The following is a 20955-nucleotide window of genomic DNA, read 5'->3' on the forward strand; positions in this document are numbered from 1 at the left end:
GCCTTGAGAATTTTCCTGCTGTCTATGAAAGGAAGTAAATCTGTTGCTTGCAATGGTTGATGTACTTCAGGAGCAACCCTGGCATTTGATCAAACTAGATTATTTCAATTGCAGGAAGAAAGAGTCTTTTTGTTGTTAAATTGTTCTTCTAAATGGCAGCAAGAAACCTGTTTCTACTGCAGAATTTTCTTCTACTCTTTCTCAGTTCTGATGCTGGTTAGTTTGGGGAATCTCTCCTCTCCCTTCTAGAGGCTCCACAACCACAGCTGCCAACAACACCACCATGAGAAGGAGATGGGAGTAAACCCCAAGTCAGTCAACTGCAGTAAGGGTTCAGTGATTACCTGAGAGTCTCTCCTATTAGGGTAATAAAAAGATGGTCTCTCTGAAGTCATCTATGGTCAAGGCATCATAATTTGTAAGGTGGTAAACTCCACCCTCTCTAGAGGAGTTGTAGAGTCTTAAAAGGCCCCATCTTATTTTACAGTCTTGGTTTCTGCTAAGCTGTGGAAATGGAGATTTTGAATTCATCAGTGGATGATGGTTGAGCAGATTCTGAATAGTGGATTGCCTGTTGTGCTCTCAGGGATGTCTAATCAGAGTCTTTTGTGGGGTGCAGAACATTCCAAATGTTAGGGGTTTTGACACTTAGGAGGTGGAGAACCTTGAATAACTTGGATTCTTTTTCCCCAAACGTAGAGGTCTTTAAATAGGGGAGCTGAGATGGAATCAGAGGTGTAGTGTGGCTTTAAATCAAGAAAGGAAGTAGTTGAGTGATAGTGCCTCAGGGCCCATGATGAGGCATGGTGATATATTCCAGTGGAGCTTCAGCTTCAGCCTTGCCACTATTTAAACAAAACAAAACAAAACAAAACAAAACACAATCCTGTCTTACAATGCTGAAAAGACACAAATTAAGTTAGAACAGTTCTTTAGGCCTCAATCAATGTTTCACAGTCTTTGTGAAAAATAAACATTTTATCAGCCACTTTCCAACCCTGTGGTACAGAGGCTAATCTAATAAAGAAAATTATACTTTTGTGTTAAATGACAGCAACTTTCCTTTGAGTTCATTGAAAACAGTTAGGATGATACTCCCCAATACCGGTGAGAAATGGAGAACTAATGCCCTGCATTTTCTCCATTCCATGGATCATGGGGGGCATTATGGCCAAAAAGGCAGCTGAATGTACGATCCAGACTGCTAAAATTCTCTCTGGATCAAAGAGAGATCTTGAGATTACCCAAATGTATTCTGGACAGCTGTTTTTTGTGAGTAGATGGCAGAAACCGACGTTTTTGCAATCACTTGCAGTCAGCTGGGAGTTGTGGGTTCCATCATGCTCTGAGCTGTTAATGCAGCCTTCCATGGACTAAGGTTTGACCAAATCTCATCTTTTTAATCACTTTGGAGTTTTATTTTTTTTATAGTTTCTCTAACTATAAAATTGGATTGAAAAACCTTTGGAACCACAAGGAATTTGGAATCCAAAGTTGCTGGGTCAGCCTCTCTTCAATCCGTTTAAAAAGAAAGAAAATTACATGTTTCCAGCTTTGTAAGATCCTTACTTTTTGCAACATACAAAAACTTTCCAATGTTGTTTTTGGAAAGTTTTTAAATGCTAAGGGTTCAGATGACATTGATTTAGAGAAAAACTTTGAAGTTAATTAGAAAGATTCTCTTGGATGGGAAATTTTTTCTTGCTTACATGCCAAGCTGATAACAAGGCTTTGAAGGTTGATCACTAGAGGGCACCAGATGGCTACTTTAGAGGAAACATATAATATGTGGGCCCAAGAAGTGCTGAGTTATTTAATTCTACACTGGAGCCAGAAGTTGTTATTGAAGAAGAACAAGTCCCTTTGAAGATTACTAAAAGGGACTTTAAGGTGGACTTAAAAATTATAAGAAAGAGATGGAAATATTGGATTTACAAATAGAATTGGACGATTATTTAAAATTTAAAAAAGAAATACAAATAATCTAGCAAAAGAGTGATGTGGATTACCCTTTTAAATTGGAATATAAGAGATTTACTGGAGTTACTACACGAAAATTACTAATTGACTTGAATAAAGATGACAAGAATGCTGAGAAAAGAGACAGGGATAGTAGAAGAAAGCAGAAGTTAGAACTTTATTTATGGGACTTAAGGATTGCTGTGAGGAAGAAGAAAAAAAATACAAAATTGGTTTATTTGATTATAGTTAAATAATGAGTTGCTATCTCTGGTGATGCTTAATTATTATCTTGACTGGATAGATCTTTTTGGAAATGTTCAGCTGGGTTTAATGGATTAGTTTGCAATATCTTCATTATTATTTTTGATATATAAATAGAGGGTTACTATTTCTGTTAATGTTTAATAGTCTTTTAATTGTTTGTAATGTTTGTTAATTGGGATTAGATTTTGATTACTAAAGAGAGAGATTAGGGGGATTTTGATTGAATGGAAATGGGTCTACATATATACTTATATATAGGTATTTCTGTTAATTTTTACTGGACCTTTGCTGATTAATAAAGGGAGCTGAAGATTTAGAGATGAGTTTATAGAGAATGAGGTGAGGTATGGAATGAAGATGTATTTGGTTGTATTTTAAGAGACAGAAATAAGTTGTTAATGTTGAATGTACTTGCTGGCGATGAAGGAAGATTCTTCTTCTTCTTTCCTTTTTTTTTCTTTTTTTGGGATGGGATTTTTTTTTTTTTGCATTTCTTTAATATTTGTTTTCAATGTATTTTTGTATTAGGCTCTTGTATTAGTTTTATCTATTTAATATAATTCTTAATAAAATTATTGGGGAAAAAAAAGAAATCAGGATGATGCTCCCTAGCTCCAATTATGTGGCGTTTCAAAAAGATTTAGAAAAATGGAGTAACGAATGTTTGTTAGAGATGTCCTCTTGGTGAAGGAACTTTTTATCATCTTTGGTTGACTTTTGAAAAAGCCCCCAAATTTTGGGACCAAATATGTGCAAAAGATACTTAAAGTGGACTTACAAAGAAACCAGAACTGTTTCTCTTGGGTCTGATGGAGAAGCAGCTTGAGAAACAACATGGGACTTTGCTTTTATACATGATTACAGCAGCAAGACTTTTATATGCACAACGATGGAAAGATCCACAAATACCTTTAGTGGAGGATTGGATTATCAAACCGATGGAGCTGGCCCAAATGGCCAAGTTAACAGCACTGATAAGAGGAAATACATTTCTGGATTTGTTTCTCCTTGGCAACCACTTTTAGACTACTTGCTTGTGTCAGAAGAAAAATGAAGCTTTGATTTTGGGTTTTAATGATTAAATGGTTTGATTTGATAGAAATAATGTTACTAAGGTTTAACTAATGGTAAGAGATTACGTTTGTAAATGTACTCATATCTGTATTGGAGAAGGTCGGAAGTCACTTTCTGTTTCTGTTCTCTCTCTGTTCCGTACTTTTATAGTTTTTCCTTTTTTCTTTAGTTCTGTAGTCTATCTTTTCTATATTCTTTATTTTGTATTTTAATTATATTCTGAAAACTAATAAAGTTCTTTTTAAAAAAGGGTTTAGAAAAGAAGAAGCTTGTGCCACATGACCCCTGGATGAGATCTGTGGGTCCCAGGTTTAATAATTCAGTAGCATTCCTTCATGTGCATCATGAAATCTTAGATTTGCTGGTTGAGATCCTGTGAGGGAGGGTTGAAAGGTCACAAAGCATGACCATTCTCACAATTTTTCAGCACCCTGGGAATTTTTTAAAGATGGAGGGGAGAGAGAGCCCAGCATTTGAAAAGATCTCCTCTGCCCTTCTCTCTTTTTGCTTATCAAACCTTTTGATCCCAAGTCCATTTTGCTACAGTACTGCTAATAAACCCTATGCTAGCTAATACACAAACGATATGACAACATTGTCATTTCTTGTTTACAAATCACAAGGTAATGATGATGAAAAGCAATAATGAAATTACAATAAATTAAAAACCGTTAATAGATGGCCCCAAAGAACTCTAGGCCACATCCAGCTGCTAAGCCACCAGTCTACTAGCTTTTCTCAAAAGCTTTGAAAAAGTTCAACTTGCAAAATCAAGCTCAAGAGGAATCTTTTGCTTGCTTCTGTCACTTAGTGGCTTGAACTTTGGCCTTCCATTTGATTTAGCCACTTCTTTATCCATTATCATTAGCTATTATTTGAACCTGACTGCAAATATAATTGAGCCATGATATTTATATGTCTGATGTACATTAGATTTCCCCCCTCTTGTTTAGGCAGCTGACCTTTTCTTCATGGAAACAACTTCATTTCCATCATGTTAGCCTCTGTGTCACTATGATAGTTTACAATAGGAAACTAGGTAGAAGAAGTAAATAAATGCATGGCAAAGGTTGCCAAAAAGTTCAAGGAGCATTCTTCAAAAATTAACATCTTCTCTGAGTTGAGCTTAGTTTCTGGGAATTTGACAGGAAGCCCCATGTATTTTTCTTGGCAAGAATATAGAGATGGTTTGCCATTGTAACATGAGATTCCCTGGAGGATTCTCATCCTAGGACTAACAAGGCCCATCCTTGATGATCTTCTCAGCCCAGGAAAGATCAACCTGGTGCTACTCAATTCAAATCAGCTCCAGGCATCTCCTTTTGAACTAAAGTACAAAAGTGAAACCTTCCTGCCCTAAGATGATGTTTCATAGTTTCAGTTGATGAAGGAAGAAGGAACATGGAGAAATTAATGTCTCCTTCATAGAGAATTATTACTAGAGGAAAATACTTAATTGTTGGCCATGACCTATTTGGCCAGTCTATTTATTTTAAATCAGTGGCTCAACTGGAAGGAGGCAGTTGTATTTGATTGTGCCACTCTGAAATTGCTCAAATTGCAGTTAATTGTGGTGGTGGTGGTGGTTTTTTTGCTCATCACTTTTTGACCAAAGAGGAGAACAGTAATGATTCTGATTTTGTTGTCTTAAATTAACCTAAGTTTAGATTAACATGCCTATTCCAATGAGGAGAGATCCAGTTTAGTTAATGGTTAAAGCATCAGGCTAGAAACTGGGAGACCATGAGCTCTAGTCCCACCTGGACTACAAAGCCAGCTGGGTGTTCTTGGGCCAGTCCCTCTCTCTCAGCCCTTGGAAGGAGGCAATGGCAAACCACTTCTGAAATCTTACCAAGAAAACTTCAGGGACTTGTCCAGGCAGTCGCCAGGGGTCAGCATTGACTTGAAGGCTCACACACGTTCCAATGAGGAACACCAAAGGCTGGAAGAGAATTTCCCATTGGCATGTGTGCAGTGGAGTGCGGAAGATCTATGGCCCTCCAGATTATGCCATTCTTCCTCCTCACAATACTTCACAACATTAGGAATGGTAAGTGGTGCTTGAAAGGCCACAGGCTCTGACTCCCCATTAGTATTACAAATGCCTTGGGGAAAGGCTATAAATCAGAGGAAAGACAACTATTTGCATGGCTTTATTCCCTCAGGACATGGCAACAGTTCCAGAGACATTATACTGGTCTCAAACTAGCCAACACCCCTTAAATTATGCTGCCCTCAGTAACATATTATACCTTTTTCTCAGCAACTCAGTGGGGCTGAGAGTATGACTGACCCTAGTGAGCTTCCATAGCTGAGAGTAGACTTAAACTGGGTCTCCCTGGCATCAGTCCAACAGCTTAGCCACTAGCCCATTGTTTGCCTGTGAACTGGAGGATGTTGTACTTTCTTTTACACTGAAATGTTTGAAATTAGACAATATGCCCACATCTCACTCCTGATCAAGATTGTCATAACCACCAAGTGGCTCATATAATGCTTCTGTAACAACTTAGGTTTCTGATTATCCTGAATGGTGCCACAAGCTTCTCCCATTCATATTAAGCACATGTGATTCAATCTTCCATTAATTCAGCAAAAGTATTCAGTGGGCAGCAAAATCCTCAAAGAAGCAGATCACGGGGACAGTGACAGCCTAAATGTTTGGCTGCCTGAGGAAGAACACCAAGTGCCTGCTCCCTGAAGTCAGGTGGAGTCTAGAGGCAAAAAAAAAAAAATCACATGCTGTTCACCTATAGTAACAATAATGGTAAGAAGAATTTGCAACCAAACATTTGTTGCCCCTTCCTAATGCCCAGAATTAACTGGCTGAGGCAATTGCCTTACTCTACCTTGTGGTAGGGCCAGTCACGTTGATTGTCTCCTTGTTGTGGATTCCCAGACTTGTCCTCCTGGCTACTGTTGGAAACGGACTTTTGAATGAAGTGGATCTTTGGTCAAACTGTGCATGCAAGACACTTTGCAAATTAAAAGTTCCTGGTGAGTCTTGGGCAGCAGCCACAGCTGAAGGAAAGAGTTAAACACAGGAGCAAACAGCACAGGGCATTCTCCTGCAGGTGGACTATTCTGTGTTCTTGGCATGTTGATTGTCCAGGCTGGCTTATTTATGAGTGAAACAGCAAGGAACTAAGTCATCTTGATTTGCTGATGGGGTTTTCTGAAGAGTGGGAGAGCTAAAACTGCAGGCTTCCATCTCACCTAGTTATTCTCTTCTGCATCAGATGGAAATAATGGAGAAAATACCAAAAATAATGCTTCCCACTATGGATTTCAACTGCAGCTTGTTCATTGTCCTGCTGAGGCTGCCTTTAAGTACTGTCGGCTGCACTAAGGAAGAATTTTTTTCAAGAGTGAGAGGTGTGTACTGTATGTGTGTGTGCATGTGTGTGCATGTGTGTGTGTGGAGGAAGATGGAGGGAGGGAGGTATTATTTTTCCTGTATTTCTTAGAACAGATTGTCCATAGGATGAATAGGTTGTTTACATAATGATTTGAACACTGTGGGGGGAAAATTAGAATGCTAAGACCAAAAGAAAAGAAACATACACCAATGCCATTGTTTGGCACTCACAGCCCACACAGACAATCCATGACATGCAGCCCTGCTAGATTTCTTTTTGGAGGGATGACTAAAGGCCTTCAAGGCTGACCCAACCTCCAGAGCAGCAGGGGGTGCCCGGATCACAGCGATGGAAGCAGCAACTGTGTCACTGTAATAAGTGTGCAGTGCAACAAAGGAAGTGGCAAAGAATTTCCTTTTCAGTCTTCAGTGATAGAGAGTGGAGGAGAAGGTTCATATGGTGTGACTCATCTTGCCTGAACTACTTCCTCTTCCTTTACTTTAGGACCAGTTTCAGTGCTGGTAAAGAAGCCCATGAAAGCCAGCTTTCCCAAGGTTTGAGTCAATTCTTCTGGTCCTACAGTCTTGATTCTTTAGCACCAGGTGTTTGGGGCTTCTGCCATTCCATGGAATTGTCCCTTCCCCAAGCTTGGCAGGTAGCCTAGTCAGAATTTCAATCATGAACAAGTCCCACTCTGGTCTCATATGTATGTTTCCTCTTGAATAAATACAGTGTTGATTTATTCGTTGATTTATTTCAGAGTTTTCATAGCCCACCCAAATGAAAAGACTTTGGGCAGGTTGCAACACATAAAAAATTTAAAACAACAATGACAAACGAATCAACTCATCCCTGAGTTGGACGCCACTAACATTAAACTAGGGTTGAAAGCTTGGTAAAATTGGACTCCCTCCAATGATCTTCTAAAGGCCATGAGGGAGAAATGTACTTATTACCTGATGTCTTCAAATGCCAAGGGAAAACAGGAAAAAGGAACCTTCTCAAATGTCAGCGCTATTTATTTAGTTAGTTACTGCATGTATGTTTCTTAGAACTGAAGGCAGCTCACCAGGAAGGGTAGGGGTGTCTTCCATCATTTTATTCTCACAGCAACAACCCTTTGAGGTAGGTTGGGCTCAGAGTGAATGGCCCCAAATTGCTCCTTGAGTCCCTGGTCAAGTGGGGACTTAAACCCAAGCATCCTCAAAATTCAACTCCTTAACCACTATGGAACATTTGCTCACCAACTATAAGCAATGAATCTTGGCTTACACTGATGGCCAGCAGCCTTCTTAGTATAATAGCCTTTTATTTTAGCCTGATAATCTTTGGATGTATTAGATTACATTTCTCAGAATTCCCAGCCAAAGAAAATTTAGCATCGACATACCAAAACACAAGGAAGCAGAAAAATATTAATCTCAGAAGATCCTTGCTGGATCGAACAGCTTAATTTTGCAACATTTTGCTTCTCACTGGGGTCATTTGGAAGCCTCCAAGACAAGGAGTATGGAGCATGCAGTAATCATCATGGCTAATCACCATCAGATGACTTCTGAGCTATGAAGATGTCTTGTTAAAAAAAATCCAAACTTTTGTGGTAGCAATTCCCCTAAGTGATGCTTGCCCTGTGTTAAGAAGGCAGTGAAACGCTATGAAGGACATATCAAGAGAAGGATCTAGAGAACTGCCAATTTCACATCTCAGCCAGATTGGGCACCTGAGTGTCTAAGGTTGTTTAAAGATCCTAAATTCCCTCTAAGCACATTTGCACTAAATTGGTAGTGTTGCTGCCAGTTTGAGATGGAAAGTATGTGAACCCTGTAGCTTACAATGGACTTAGCATAGTTGAGAAACAGAATTTCTCTCCCCAAAGTACAAGAAAAAAGACCCCCTCCATGTGTGAAAAACAGCCATGTTCACTTTGCATCATCACCTGCTCACCTTTCCTCCTTCCCAAATGTTAGGTGGAACATCTGGCTTCCCAAAGGCTACCTTTCCTTGACTTCAACTGTTTGTATTTGTCCTTGGGCCCAAGAACCATTATGTGGTCCACAGCATGCCTCTATGTGATCTCTGATTCAAGATATGTGAATCATTATCTGTCTATTTTAGGTGAGAATATCCATTTGGGTTGCCCAGAGCTGTGTGTGTAACTCACAATTTATCATTCCTATTTATTGTGACACAACTGTCACAACAGAAGTTTTATATCTTTGGGAAATTTTATCTCTGGAAAACACTCAGGGCTGCTATAAAAGCCAATTTTGCTCAAGCTTTCATGGAGTCGGGGAAGGGAGGTAGCTGAACCTTTCTTTTGTGATACCCTACATTAGTATTGAAAGAATATGCCAATTTTTTTGAATCTTACACCATGTCCTGTAAGCCATCAAGTGCATCTGTCAAATAAATTAATTGCCATTGTCAGTGAGAGACTATTTTTGTTTTTAGGATTCTGAAGAGGTTTCTTATCTTGTTCTTAAAATAATCCTTTTTTTTAAAAGGAGAGGCAGTGTTATTATTTTTCTATCAGACTGGAAAAGTGACTCAGCTCTCTGAACTCCTGAAAATTGTGTCTAGCTGGGGAATTTCTCCTCATCTGCCAGTGTCATCTGCCATGACATTAAGCACAGCAAATTGCTAGCCATGGCTGCTAAGATGGGAGTGTGCGTAGTACTTGTTACCTCGGAAATCTAAGGCAGTTTTCTTTGAATTCCATTTTCCTTTGCACAAGCAAAAATATTTGGGGAAATATACATGCACTGCCTTTCAATAATGTGTTGCTTATAATTCTGGTGTACTTCATAAATCTTGTATTAAAACTACAGGTTAATCAAAATTAAGCAAATTTTAAAATTAATGCATATATTTAATAATTCTCTGAAATCAGCAGGATAACTGTTTTTCATGGAATAGTTAGACACAGGCATAAATGTCAGATTAGGGGTCCCCAATATTTTAGATTGTTAGTCAAATCTGGACCACTTTGTGGGTATTCACTCACACAAGATGGATGGCATAGTTTCAAAACACCCTTTTGCCAGGAAGAAAATTTCCTCTAGCTTTCCAGTGTGGTCTCTCCTACCCCACAATAACTTGGAGCAGGAAATCTATTGGATAGTAATGTAGGTATCAATGAACACACGGATGTCCATCAGCACAATTCTGGAAATCCCAGTGTTAGGCTTTGCAATACTTCACTGTGTTTGGATTGTGTGAGATAATTTTAACTGGTTTTCCACATCTTTGAATCAGTTTAAGCGTTCTACTTTTGTCAATGTAAATTCCTTTTATAAATTGAATTACCATACTTGAAGACTGCATGTTTACCTCTACATTTTCAAAGTGAAGAATTTCTATCCATCTGTCCATCTTCTGATACTCCCAAACCTGCTTTATGCCCTATGGGCAGGACACCAGGGCTGTGTGCAGATGTGAGATTTGTGTTGCACTTTGCTCCTTGTGGAATTGCAATATAGATTCCATGCACATGACAAAGGGCACAGCTGGTAGCATGACGTCATGGTCCTGGCTTCATTATTCTGACTACAAAAGTGGTGAGTTTCTATGGATGCTGCTGGGCAGCATTTAGAAGTAGTGGTGGCTCCTCGCTTCTACACCACTCCATCACTTTCTTTCTTTCTTTTTCTTTCTTTCTTTCTTTCTCTTTTCTTTCTTTCCTCTTTCTCTCCCTTCCCTTCCCTTCCCTTCCCCCTACATTGCTGTTTGTATACCCTGATCCAGTGTGCCTGAACAATGAAAAGGCAGGATCCTAATAGTTAAACGAATAACTAAATCAGGCAACTGTCTTCTATTAAAAATAACCATCTTCCCTAAGAGGTAACTGATGCTCTTCAGATATTTTCAATGACAATTCCTAGAATTCGTAGAATTCCTGTTGGCTCTGAAATAGCATTTGTGTGCATGTATCTTTGTGTGTGTACACTTCCAAATTATGCTTTCCCCAAACCTACACAAGATACATTCATATTTCCAAACTCTGTGCATGAAAAAGAGTGTCCAGGAGGGAAAGGGAGTCAAAGTACTTGAATTACTGGAAAACAAAACCTGGACGTCCTGAGAGACAGCAAACTGGACTGATGAAGAACACTTAGGGTTCCTCCACATGTCCCTATAACAATGGAAGTTGCTTCACTAGCTGTTATTTAAGGACATGTCTTCAAGTTATAGCCTTCAAGTCTTATTCCCACTCCTTAGCTGAGGCCACCTCATTTCATGTTTTTCTGAACTGACACTGAAGTGTTGCCTTCCATCTTTTCCCAACACAAGCCTTGATATTGCACAATTTGTGTTTTGATGTGACCATGATGATGATGGAGGGGCTCCCCAAATCCTAATGAGTACTTTCAGCTGCTGCTGGCATGCCCCTCCCCTCTATTCACTGGTGATGTCCCTCTGTGCCCAGCAGGAGCTATTAAGCACTGGGCATCTGACACAGCATACCAGTCAGGCATTATGCAGTCTATCATCTATCAATATCTATATCACTATCCGATAGATAAATGATTTGGAGGCAGCTTGTACAGTGGAGCAGTGCTGACTGAAGCAGGAGAGTCCACCCACTACAGCCTGTCAATAGCTCCTCCACAGCTGTTTTAGGCAGTGAAAGTGAGCAGGTGAGAGATCAACAGAGACAGATTATTGATACAGCAAGAGAGACAAACAAGCCAGAGCAGTGGAATGAGAGGGATGGAGCATGTGGCAGAGAAAGCAAAAGAGGGCAATGACGTGGGCAGTGGAATGAGTGATAGGGAGGGCAATGCAGCAGACAATAGAGAAAGAGGAAAAACAAGAGACAAAGACAAGCAAGTAAGAGTACAAGGAGGAAGATGGGTGAGCAAGAAAGACTGAGTAAGTGTGATAGGCGAAATATCATCCAGGGAATATCCATGGGATGGGGGCAGGATTCCTGGTAAAGAAGAGACGGAAAGCCTTGTGGATCCACTGGTCAAACTTGCCTTCTCCCCAGCCCTACTATATTCATTTAGCTTTCATTGACACCATCATCCTTCAAGCACTCCCTTACATTATATACATATCTAAGGTGGTTTAGTTACACATCTAAAATGCAATATATAGCTGGTGCTTCCTGACAAGGCAGTTGCAATGCAATAGCCCTGCTCAGTTCAGAGAACTTAATGGGAATCCAGAAACTGCTAAGAAAATAAGCCGTTAAAAGCCCATTTCAAAAGGTGTATCTGAGCCTTCTTAAAAGCCAACAAAATGGTTAGGGTCCTCATTCAGCAGTGCACGTACTTTAAGAATTGGGACAGTTAAGGCCCTATCTGGAGACAAACCTGGACATCTGTAGGCAAACTTCCCTCACCACTTAGACAACCAGCTCAAGTAGCTTATGGGAATGAAATGGGGATTGAAAAGGATCCCATGACCACTCAATTCACTTACCAGGATGGTATTTAAGAACCATGAAAGTCTTTAAGTTTAAGAGAAAGCATTTGAAAATTAGACCAAATCAAGAGTCTTGATGCAAACCTGCTTCTCTTTCCAAAACCTGGGCATCAGAAACATTGAAAGGTATCATTCTGTTATTTCATGTTGAAAAAGTGTGGAACGAAGTAAAAAGCTAGTTACCGCATTCTCCAGCTCTTCTAAAAAGGAGCACACTTTTCTTTGCTTCCATGTTCTATGCACCAAGTGTCCCATGTGCTCCAATTATAATGCTCCCAAAGATTCTGAGTGACTGACTTCTTGTTTCCAGTGGCAACTTCCCATTGCTACTTTATCTCAGTGGCCCTTGATACAATTTCAAACTTCTTTGGCATCAAGCAGATTCTAAGCCACTTAGCCTGCAAACCTTTGCAGGTTTACTTCAGGTCAAGTCCTACTGTGTTCAATGGAATATACTTCTGTGCCTTCAAGCTGCAAAAAATGAAATTAAAAAAAGGCAAGTAGGCAGCCTCTGAACCTTGTTCAGCACTTAAATGTTTTATGTTTTTATCCTGCCTTCTTATACTTGGGATTTTCTGCCTAGAGAAATCATTTTACTGTGGATTTTTTCCCCATTTTGTATAAAAAGAGAAAACTACAAATTGCAGAGCAAAATGTTCAGGCAATTAGTTCACTCCTATGTAAGAATTATTCAGATTAAAAATTAAGAGGCAATCAATCAATCAATCAATCAATCAGGAAAGTCAGGCTGGCAATCAATCAGTAAAAGCTTCCTTTCTTCAGCCAAAGTCAATTATCAGTCCTTGGTGCATGAGAATAAAGAGATGGTGCAGCACTCATAGAGACGAAGTGAACGGGGCTGTTTGCCCTTGAACCTTCTTGGGCAAATGCTGCAACACCCTTAGGATCCTGTGTATCACCTGAGATCATTTCATCCTTCAATGTATATTAGGATGCATATGCAGACTTCAGTGCCTTGGTAATATCTATGGGTTACAATCTAGGCATAGATGTGCAGCCCCATGGGCTGTATAACACAAGGCAGTGTGATTCAAATACTGCTGTGCCTAAACAGATCTCCAGTGCACTGGTTTAACTCTCTCAAACAGAATGTCATTCAAACCTGAACTTGAGTCCCTGGAGTTAACCTGCCTACATTTGACAGACCCTAAAGCACCCAAACTGCCAAACCCAAATTTTGGCAGTGTCTTTTGTGACTTTCCGAAAGATACAAATAAATGCATATATGAAACTTAACACATTCATGTGCGCTTTTAACCTTCAAATCTGAATAAAAGCCCTTAAAAGGTTCAGCTGTCTGCCCTCCCTTGCCCATCCTTCAGATTACAGCATCCCCCTGCAGCCCCAAGAAGCTGTTTAAAAAGTTGCCCAAGCTTAGTCCATAATCATCTTGATCTCTTAAATTTACAGTATATGGATAAGTTTTCTAAGGTTGATTGCTCATAGAACCAACCAAGGATTTAGTTGTTTCGTTCTCCTCCTGATACCTTGGATTGTCATCTCTTTTATTTTAAATTCTATGGTAGGATTTTCTGTTTGGGATCAGACATGCTCACTACCAGGAATCTTTCAAATAAAGGCAATTAAGAGCATTTCATTTCACCTGCTATATCTCTTATAATCTACTGACCAGAGAAGGCATCTTATGATAATTCTAAAATTTGACCAAAAGTGATAACATAAGCAATGTTTTAGATCAGTGTTTTTCAAACTTGGCAACTTTAAGATGTGTGGACTTCAACTCCCAGAATTCCCCAGCCAGCATGAATTCTGGGAGTTGAAGTCCACACATCTTAAAGTTGCCAAGTTTGAAAAACGGTGTTTTAGATTAATTGGATACAATTTATTTCACATGGAATTATATGCATCTTAAAACAAGAAAGTTTAGTTATCAAATCAACTTATTCAACTATTCAAAATGTAAGGAATATCTGAATCAGAAATTTGGAAGCTTTTAGCTTATATTAAAATATAGCCCATCAGAGGAAAAAATTCTAATGGCCACATTCAGAAATTGCCTTTTTTATTTAAATAGTAACACAACTGTAAAACAGAAAAACTTGGAACCAAAAGACACTCTTTTGGGAAATTTCTGAAGAATAAGCAATAAGGAAATGTTACTGCATTATTTGCTATTTAGTAAATGTAAATAAGAGAAATGTTTAATACTTAGCATTTGGCAACTTTGTTTTTTTTTTAGAACAGATTTTTTCACTGTCTGGTTTATTCAAAGAAGTTATAAGGTGTTTCAAAATTCTGAATATTTTACAATTCCTGTCTCAATAAAATCAAGTTGTCTTTATGTTGGCAATTTCAATACTTGAAGCAGAAATTATTTATGATATTTAGCTATTCTGAATAATTTGATTAATCCTGATACTATTCAGAGAAGCATTTTCCAATATGATAATATTTTAAGGACTTTTAATATATTTAAAAATGGAAGATTCCATATTACATAGGATTATATGCTGTTGATGCTATATATATTTGCTTTTCCAGAAGAAATCCCTTTCATGCTTTAAAAATGCACCTTAATTTAATATTATTCAGTATAACATATATAATAGTAAAGAAAGTACCAAACAGATTATGTGCCAAAAAAGAGCGCTACACATTACAAGGCAATTACAATTTTGACAGAAAAGTAAAACAGGTCATTTGAAGGCAATTCACAATAATTTCCAAGGTATCTGTGAGATTTAAGGCCATTTGTTCTACTTTAAAATTTTGACACAAATACTCAGAAAAATGTGAATTTCTTGTAAAAACTGTACATGCAAAAACACTGGATAATTGGGATAAGAACAGGCATATCGTAAAATAGTTGAGTAGTTCTATACACAAAGTTGTGAACAAAGCAATACAGTTGTGCAGTTTTAATCAAGTTAAATAAGATTTACCACTTATGTGCCCTCCATGGTAATGTGACTGTCTCAGCCAACTCAAAATGACCTAGCCCCCTTTTGAACAGACAATCTAGACAAACCTCACAGCAACTGGCAATATATATCTATATATCTATATATCTATATATATAAGAGCTGTCAATCATAGTAAGATATTCACCTGCAGAAAGCAATATAATGCTGAAGGTCTACTATTATTCAATGCAAGATACTTTACAGATTTCACACCTTACATGAGCTAAACACAGGGCTCAAAAGTTATTAGAAGTGCATGATACTGTTGTTATCATTTATTATGCCAGCATAATCAATCTTAAAAAATGTAAACACAAGTTGTTTCAGGACTGGAGTATCTTGCAAAAATACATATTCTTACATTATTCACATCTTGGAAGCTTATTCTCAAATATATCAGGTTGATATTTTACTGAGCATCTGAGTGAGGTGTTTCCATTATTGAGACCTATGAATGCATTTGTCCTCAATTTCTATTCTTAGCTTTGCACTTGCATTTGACTGGACAATCATTCAAAGAGATATTGCTTCTCTTGTGGATTTTTACTATTGCAAGATAGAAGACAATGCATTATTCCAAATGCTTAAGAATTATAAAAAAGTTGTTAAATTTCAAAAGTAGTAACATGTAAACAGTAATACAGAGGAATTGCATTCACATTATATGTACAAGGACTTTTGAAAAGAACCCGTGGTCTTGTGCTTTCTCCAAAAACCCCACATAATAATAATAATAATAATAATAATAATAATAATAATAATAATAATAATAGCCTTTTCTGTTTGAAACAAGAGTAACACTCAGAAACAAAGTTCACCATTTGCTTCTGGTGAATAAAAAGCTGTTCAGTTGCACATGCAACCAGATTGAACATTTTGGTATATAAAGTTAATTTTTTTTGTTTTGTTTTCCAAAGCCCACTAGAAGATTCTACCTACTGCATACAAAGAGCTTGCTGGCTCTTAAAGTGCATCACTGTACTAGAATTCTGTCTTGGCAGCACTGTATGATTTTGAAAAATATTCAATATTTGAAGTGCTCATATCTGAGTCTGCACCACATGAATAGGTGGTGTGTATGGAGGTGGTGCAGGAGATGGCTTGATTCCTCTGACCCTCATGTAGGAAAGAAACTGGTCTGGGATCTCAGCTAAGACATCTCTCGCAAGTCGGGCCATGCTTAATATGTAGTTTCCAGTTCTGTCAATGTAATCCCGAAATGGTACAAACTGAAATGGAACACAGAGAAAAGGTTTAGTGTTGCTATTGTGGTATCACACAGAATGAAATCTAAAGCAGGAAATTAAATGCTTTTAGACAAATGCCGGGAAAAAGCAGCACAGAAAGAAACCAAAACAATCAAAACCCCAGTCATAATATATTTAAATGACAATTTAGAAAAAGTTACTCCTGGCCAAAGATCTGGTCAAATACACACAGAAAAACACCACCGGCAGCAAAATAACGTGGGCCACAGATTTCACAGGATATCATAAAATATCCTGGGCTTGTTTCTCCACTTTTCATGCCTCTGGTTATGGAGCCCAATAAAGTTCTTTGTGGATGGGTGGAGAGGTGTTGTGGTTAGTGGTGCTGGGACTTTTCTGTGTTGGTTTCTATTTATTTATTTTTTTCTGTTTTTATTGCTTTTACTGGCATTTGTGAGCCACCCAGGGTAAAGTTGCCTAAGATGGACAGCTACTGAAATCTTTTAAATAAATCAATAAATCAGTATTTTTGTCTCACCTGTACTATATCCCTTTCTGCGTAAACTCCTTTTGATGAAACCCTTACTTCATCACCATCCAATTCTTCCATGGCTTAAAAGATAAAACAGGCCCATTATTTCACTGTCTGAAATTAATCAATGTGGCCAAACTGATAAGAAAAGTGTGGTTTTCCTTTATAATAATCTATATAATACTATTACAGCTTAGACATAAGCCACAGTATTTGATGAAATTATCAGTAAGCAGCTGATAGTGAATTATTGAAAAACACTATCTTTCCTGCACAATTATAAGGCTAAGGAACAAGATAATAATAATAAGAAATCATATCCTCATTTCACATACTGGTTCTATTCACATTCTCCTCAACCCAATCTGTTTAATCATGACTTATTATATAAAGCACAACTGGCTGGGTTCATACAAAATGGTAATCCATACACCATGGTACATGGGAATCATGACATATTAAAAGCCTAGGGCAAATTGGGGAACTAAGAGATTGGATATTCTGGTTGAAATATTCTTGCTTAGTTTTCTGCAAAAAATGTGGGAAGAGAGACAAAATATGAAAAATAAAAGATTATTAATAGCTTAGCAGTAACATGGATGAGAAACAAATGTATTACTGACAGTTTATTATCAACACACTGAGATAAATGAACTAAATATCAATTAGATCAACATGGTTTTCAGACCTATTAGTAGGAATACAATTGTTTAGTCATTTTTTTTAAAGCGAACAGATCTAATTTGTATTTTTAGTCTAATATACATAATGCAGAATAGTTTGGATTTGCTCTCTTCTGAATTTCACATTTCTGTTTTTGGCTCAAAAACCATGCCCATGTCAAAGACTTATACAATCATATGCACGTTAGTGGAAAAAAGGTAGTTTTTTATTTCAGAAAATTTTTCTCATTTGAAAAAAGTAACTTTTTAGAAATCTTCATAAAGAGCTATGTACTAGTTAAATAGCAGAGGGCATTTTCCAAAGTATCATGCACTGCATTATTATTCTATTACACTGCATTTTATTAGATGAAAGATACAACAAACTATTAAATTAAAAAATACAGAATTGGTCCCACTGATTTGGGTAAGACTTTCCTTTACATAACAGGAGCTACATTAACTGAGGTACTCACCATCAAATTCTGCTGGTCCAACACCCACTATTATTATTGACATTGGAAGCTTTGCAGCCTTCAAAAGAAGGAAAAACACATGAAAGCAGAGTTACATCATTTTCAGATATTACATGAAAAGCATTTTAAGTATACATTTTTATCCCTGAATATTAAAAAGTCACATTTAACACATTACTGAAACAGCTAAGTAAAATAAGATACTTTATTTTCAAAAGCATTATTTAATTTTGAATCAATTAGCCAACACAGAAGTATTTTCAAGTTTTCATCAGAAAATGAAATAATAGTTTCAGACATAAAGGAAAATTAAATTGATTATTTCAAGCTACAGAGGAAAATTTGTTAATTTTAGGCCTTCTATTACTTTTTTCCAGTATGTGTTTGCTTTAACTTCTTTCTTTCTACTGAGGTTCCCTTAATGTCCTCTGTATCTTGAAATACATAAGGTTAACACCGCTGGTGATTTGAATATCCAGATGTGTTTCTGGAAATAAGCTGCAGTTTATATTTTAGCGAGATCTAACCATGGTGATTTCAGTTGATATGTTTTAATGCTTCCTAAACCAAGTAATTAACCTCTCCTCTTATTCCTTTGATTCTAGACTGTCTGGCTCTCTGACCTTAGGTAACAATGTCATCCCTGATTAGGCTCACTTGTGAAGCCAAGGAATGGATCCAGGGTAATTTCTCTTCCTACTACGCATATCACCCATTATCTGCTTTCCCTTTTCAACCGTATGTCTTTGTGTGTCTGTAGTTTGAAGTACTTTATAAAAATTGGTAATGGAAGGAATGAGCTTTCTTTTGGAAACTAATGATTGGGGTTTTTTCCACCTTCAGCCTCCATTTGCTAAGAATACAAAATAGATGGCATGTTGGTGGGCAATGTCTTTCTCTTATCTACAATGACATCTGGCAGCATCAAATTCCTGCTGTATGCCTGTATGCCTTTATGAGTCCATGTGCATGTAGCTGCTGCCCAAGAAGCAGTCTGTTCGTGTTATAGCAGGAAGCTCCTAATGAGAATGCTCTTGATGCCATTAGAAAGCTGTAGGCTTAACCTTCTATCACTGCTTCTCCTCACCCAGGTTTCCAAAGGGAACGATTTCCGGAAAGTTCAAAGAAACAAAAAGGTGGGTGACACTGGGGAAATCAAGGCCTTGACAATGTTGCAATGCTTATAGAAATTGGCAACTCCTTCATAATGGAAATAAAGATGAGGGGATATTATTTTACTACCCTCTAGTTTGACTAGATTAGCTAAAATGTCAGTAATCTGTGGCAAGCAGCCTCAAGCTGGAAAAATGATCACCCTGATGAAATTCAGAATAATTCTCTTATTTTGGTCTTCTGAAAAAAATATACAAACCCATTTATTCCAAAGGCCATTTAGTTTTTGAAACATAGTAAAATGTGGTTGCTACTATGACATATATGATTTTTCTGTTGTCTCCTAGTATTCAAATATGAACTTTGGCCTCTGATATTTTAAAGATTCAATCTACATCATTTAATAACTGCATCTTCAAGGGTTGCTAAAGGGTTGCTTACAAATTCATTAATTTAAGTTTCAATAGGTGGAAAGGAGCCTCACAGCAGTCTGTGAGAACACTTCCCTTTCCCCGCCACTACCCAGGGACTTGGAGGCAGCCAAATTGGCCAGACCATACCTGCGCTCCAGCTCAAAGCACAGGAAATGTTGTGTGGATGTGCACCGGAGACAGGGAACGGAGAGCCGAGCAAACCAAACAATGCCCAGAACAAAGCCAGCTTGGTAAGTGTGTGGGACCAGAGCCAGCATCCAGAGGGTGAGCTGGAGGCATGATGAGATGGGAGGAATTTTTCAGAGGGCCTGCAGTAAACTGGGAAGCTTAGCAGTCACAGCAACTAATGTACTGTATACGGCAGCCGGCTAGTGCTGCTAGCAAACTTCCCCTCCTCTCAGTTCGGAACTGAGAGGCTCCAAGCAGCAGCTCAGGCCAGAGGCAAAGGATAACTGACCAAAAAGCCTAGAAAATGCCTGCCAGTCAAGCCTGGGATGACTAAAGAGAGACTAGATCTAAGGCTGAGGAGGGAAGAAAGTTTTTCCACATTCCACAGCTGGGAGAGAGGCTAAGGACAGGGCTAATTAAGCCTTGATAATTAACACAGACATGGGCAATTCAAGCCTGCCTGTAAAAGAGGGGAGAGGAAAAAAAAACTTTATGGAAAGTTCTATAAGTTTTCATAAAGTTTCCATAGATAAATACAGGCAGAGTGAGGCACCCATAGAATTAGATACACAGTAAATAAGATTTAGAAATACAGAGACATAAGATTTGTGTCTTAACATAACCAGGAGATGGCCTCCATTTTGTCTGAAAAGAAATGGTTATTTTTGTACAATAAATCCTCCCCTGCTACAACATTTTGCTTCTTGTCCGTGCTCTGTACATTTCCCCCAAAAATGAGCCCATCACAAACATAACTTACGTTCACTATGGATTCCTTTGTTTGAGCCATATCAGAAATGACTCCATCTGTAATAATGAGAAGAACAAAATACTGGGAGCCATCTTTTATTGAGGCAGCATATCTGAAAAACAAAAACAAAAAAGAATCCCTCACATTTTAATATTAAAAAAAACATTCAGAATGCTTTTAAATCTGAATCTAATTAACACTGAAACAAACAAAAAATCAGGTGGTTCTTTCAGCCTTCATCTGTACATTTGCACAACTGGGAGTCTGTGCCTTTATAAAGCATTATTTGGATTTTGTTAGCTTTTTCTTTTCAGGTGCACAGTACAGCCTGTCCTCCTTTCACTGTGGCCTCCTCCTTAATTCCTTGAACAGGCAGAAATAAAACAACTGCCAGCCCTCCTTGCCTTACCTGTATGGGTATGGAAAGCGGGATACAGCATATGAATGCACAGATAAGCATTTGAAGAACCATGATCAGAAGAAAGCATCCTGTTCTTCATCATCATCTCTGCACATGACACAAATAAGTAACTATAAAGCAATATTTACACCTGGAAGGGCAGGCACTCACCGAAGC

General features: G+C 38.0%; 1 protein-coding gene across 4 annotated transcripts in view; it reads right to left on the bottom strand.

Moving 5' to 3' along the window:
- Positions 1-14112: 14112 nt before the first annotated feature.
- CPNE8 (copine 8) overlaps positions 14113-20955 on the bottom strand; it is an 85039-nt gene continuing 78196 nt past the window's right edge. For all 4 annotated transcript variants that reach the window (XM_063307962.1, XM_063307961.1, XM_063307963.1 and 1 more), the window contains 4 exons: positions 20388-20490; positions 17913-17970; positions 16781-16854; positions 14113-16263 (listed from right to left, as the gene is read on the bottom strand). In XM_063307962.1, coding sequence (XP_063164032.1) covers positions 16075-16263; positions 16781-16854; positions 17913-17970; positions 20388-20490 — 424 coding nt within the window. In that variant the 3' untranslated portion in view covers positions 14113-16074. The remainder of the gene's footprint in view (positions 16264-16780; positions 16855-17912; positions 17971-20387; positions 20491-20955) is intronic.

The sequence above is a fragment of the Candoia aspera genome, chromosome 7 (genome assembly GCF_035149785.1).
Source record: "Candoia aspera isolate rCanAsp1 chromosome 7, rCanAsp1.hap2, whole genome shotgun sequence".
Classification (NCBI taxonomy): Eukaryota; Metazoa; Chordata; class Lepidosauria; order Squamata; family Boidae; genus Candoia; species Candoia aspera.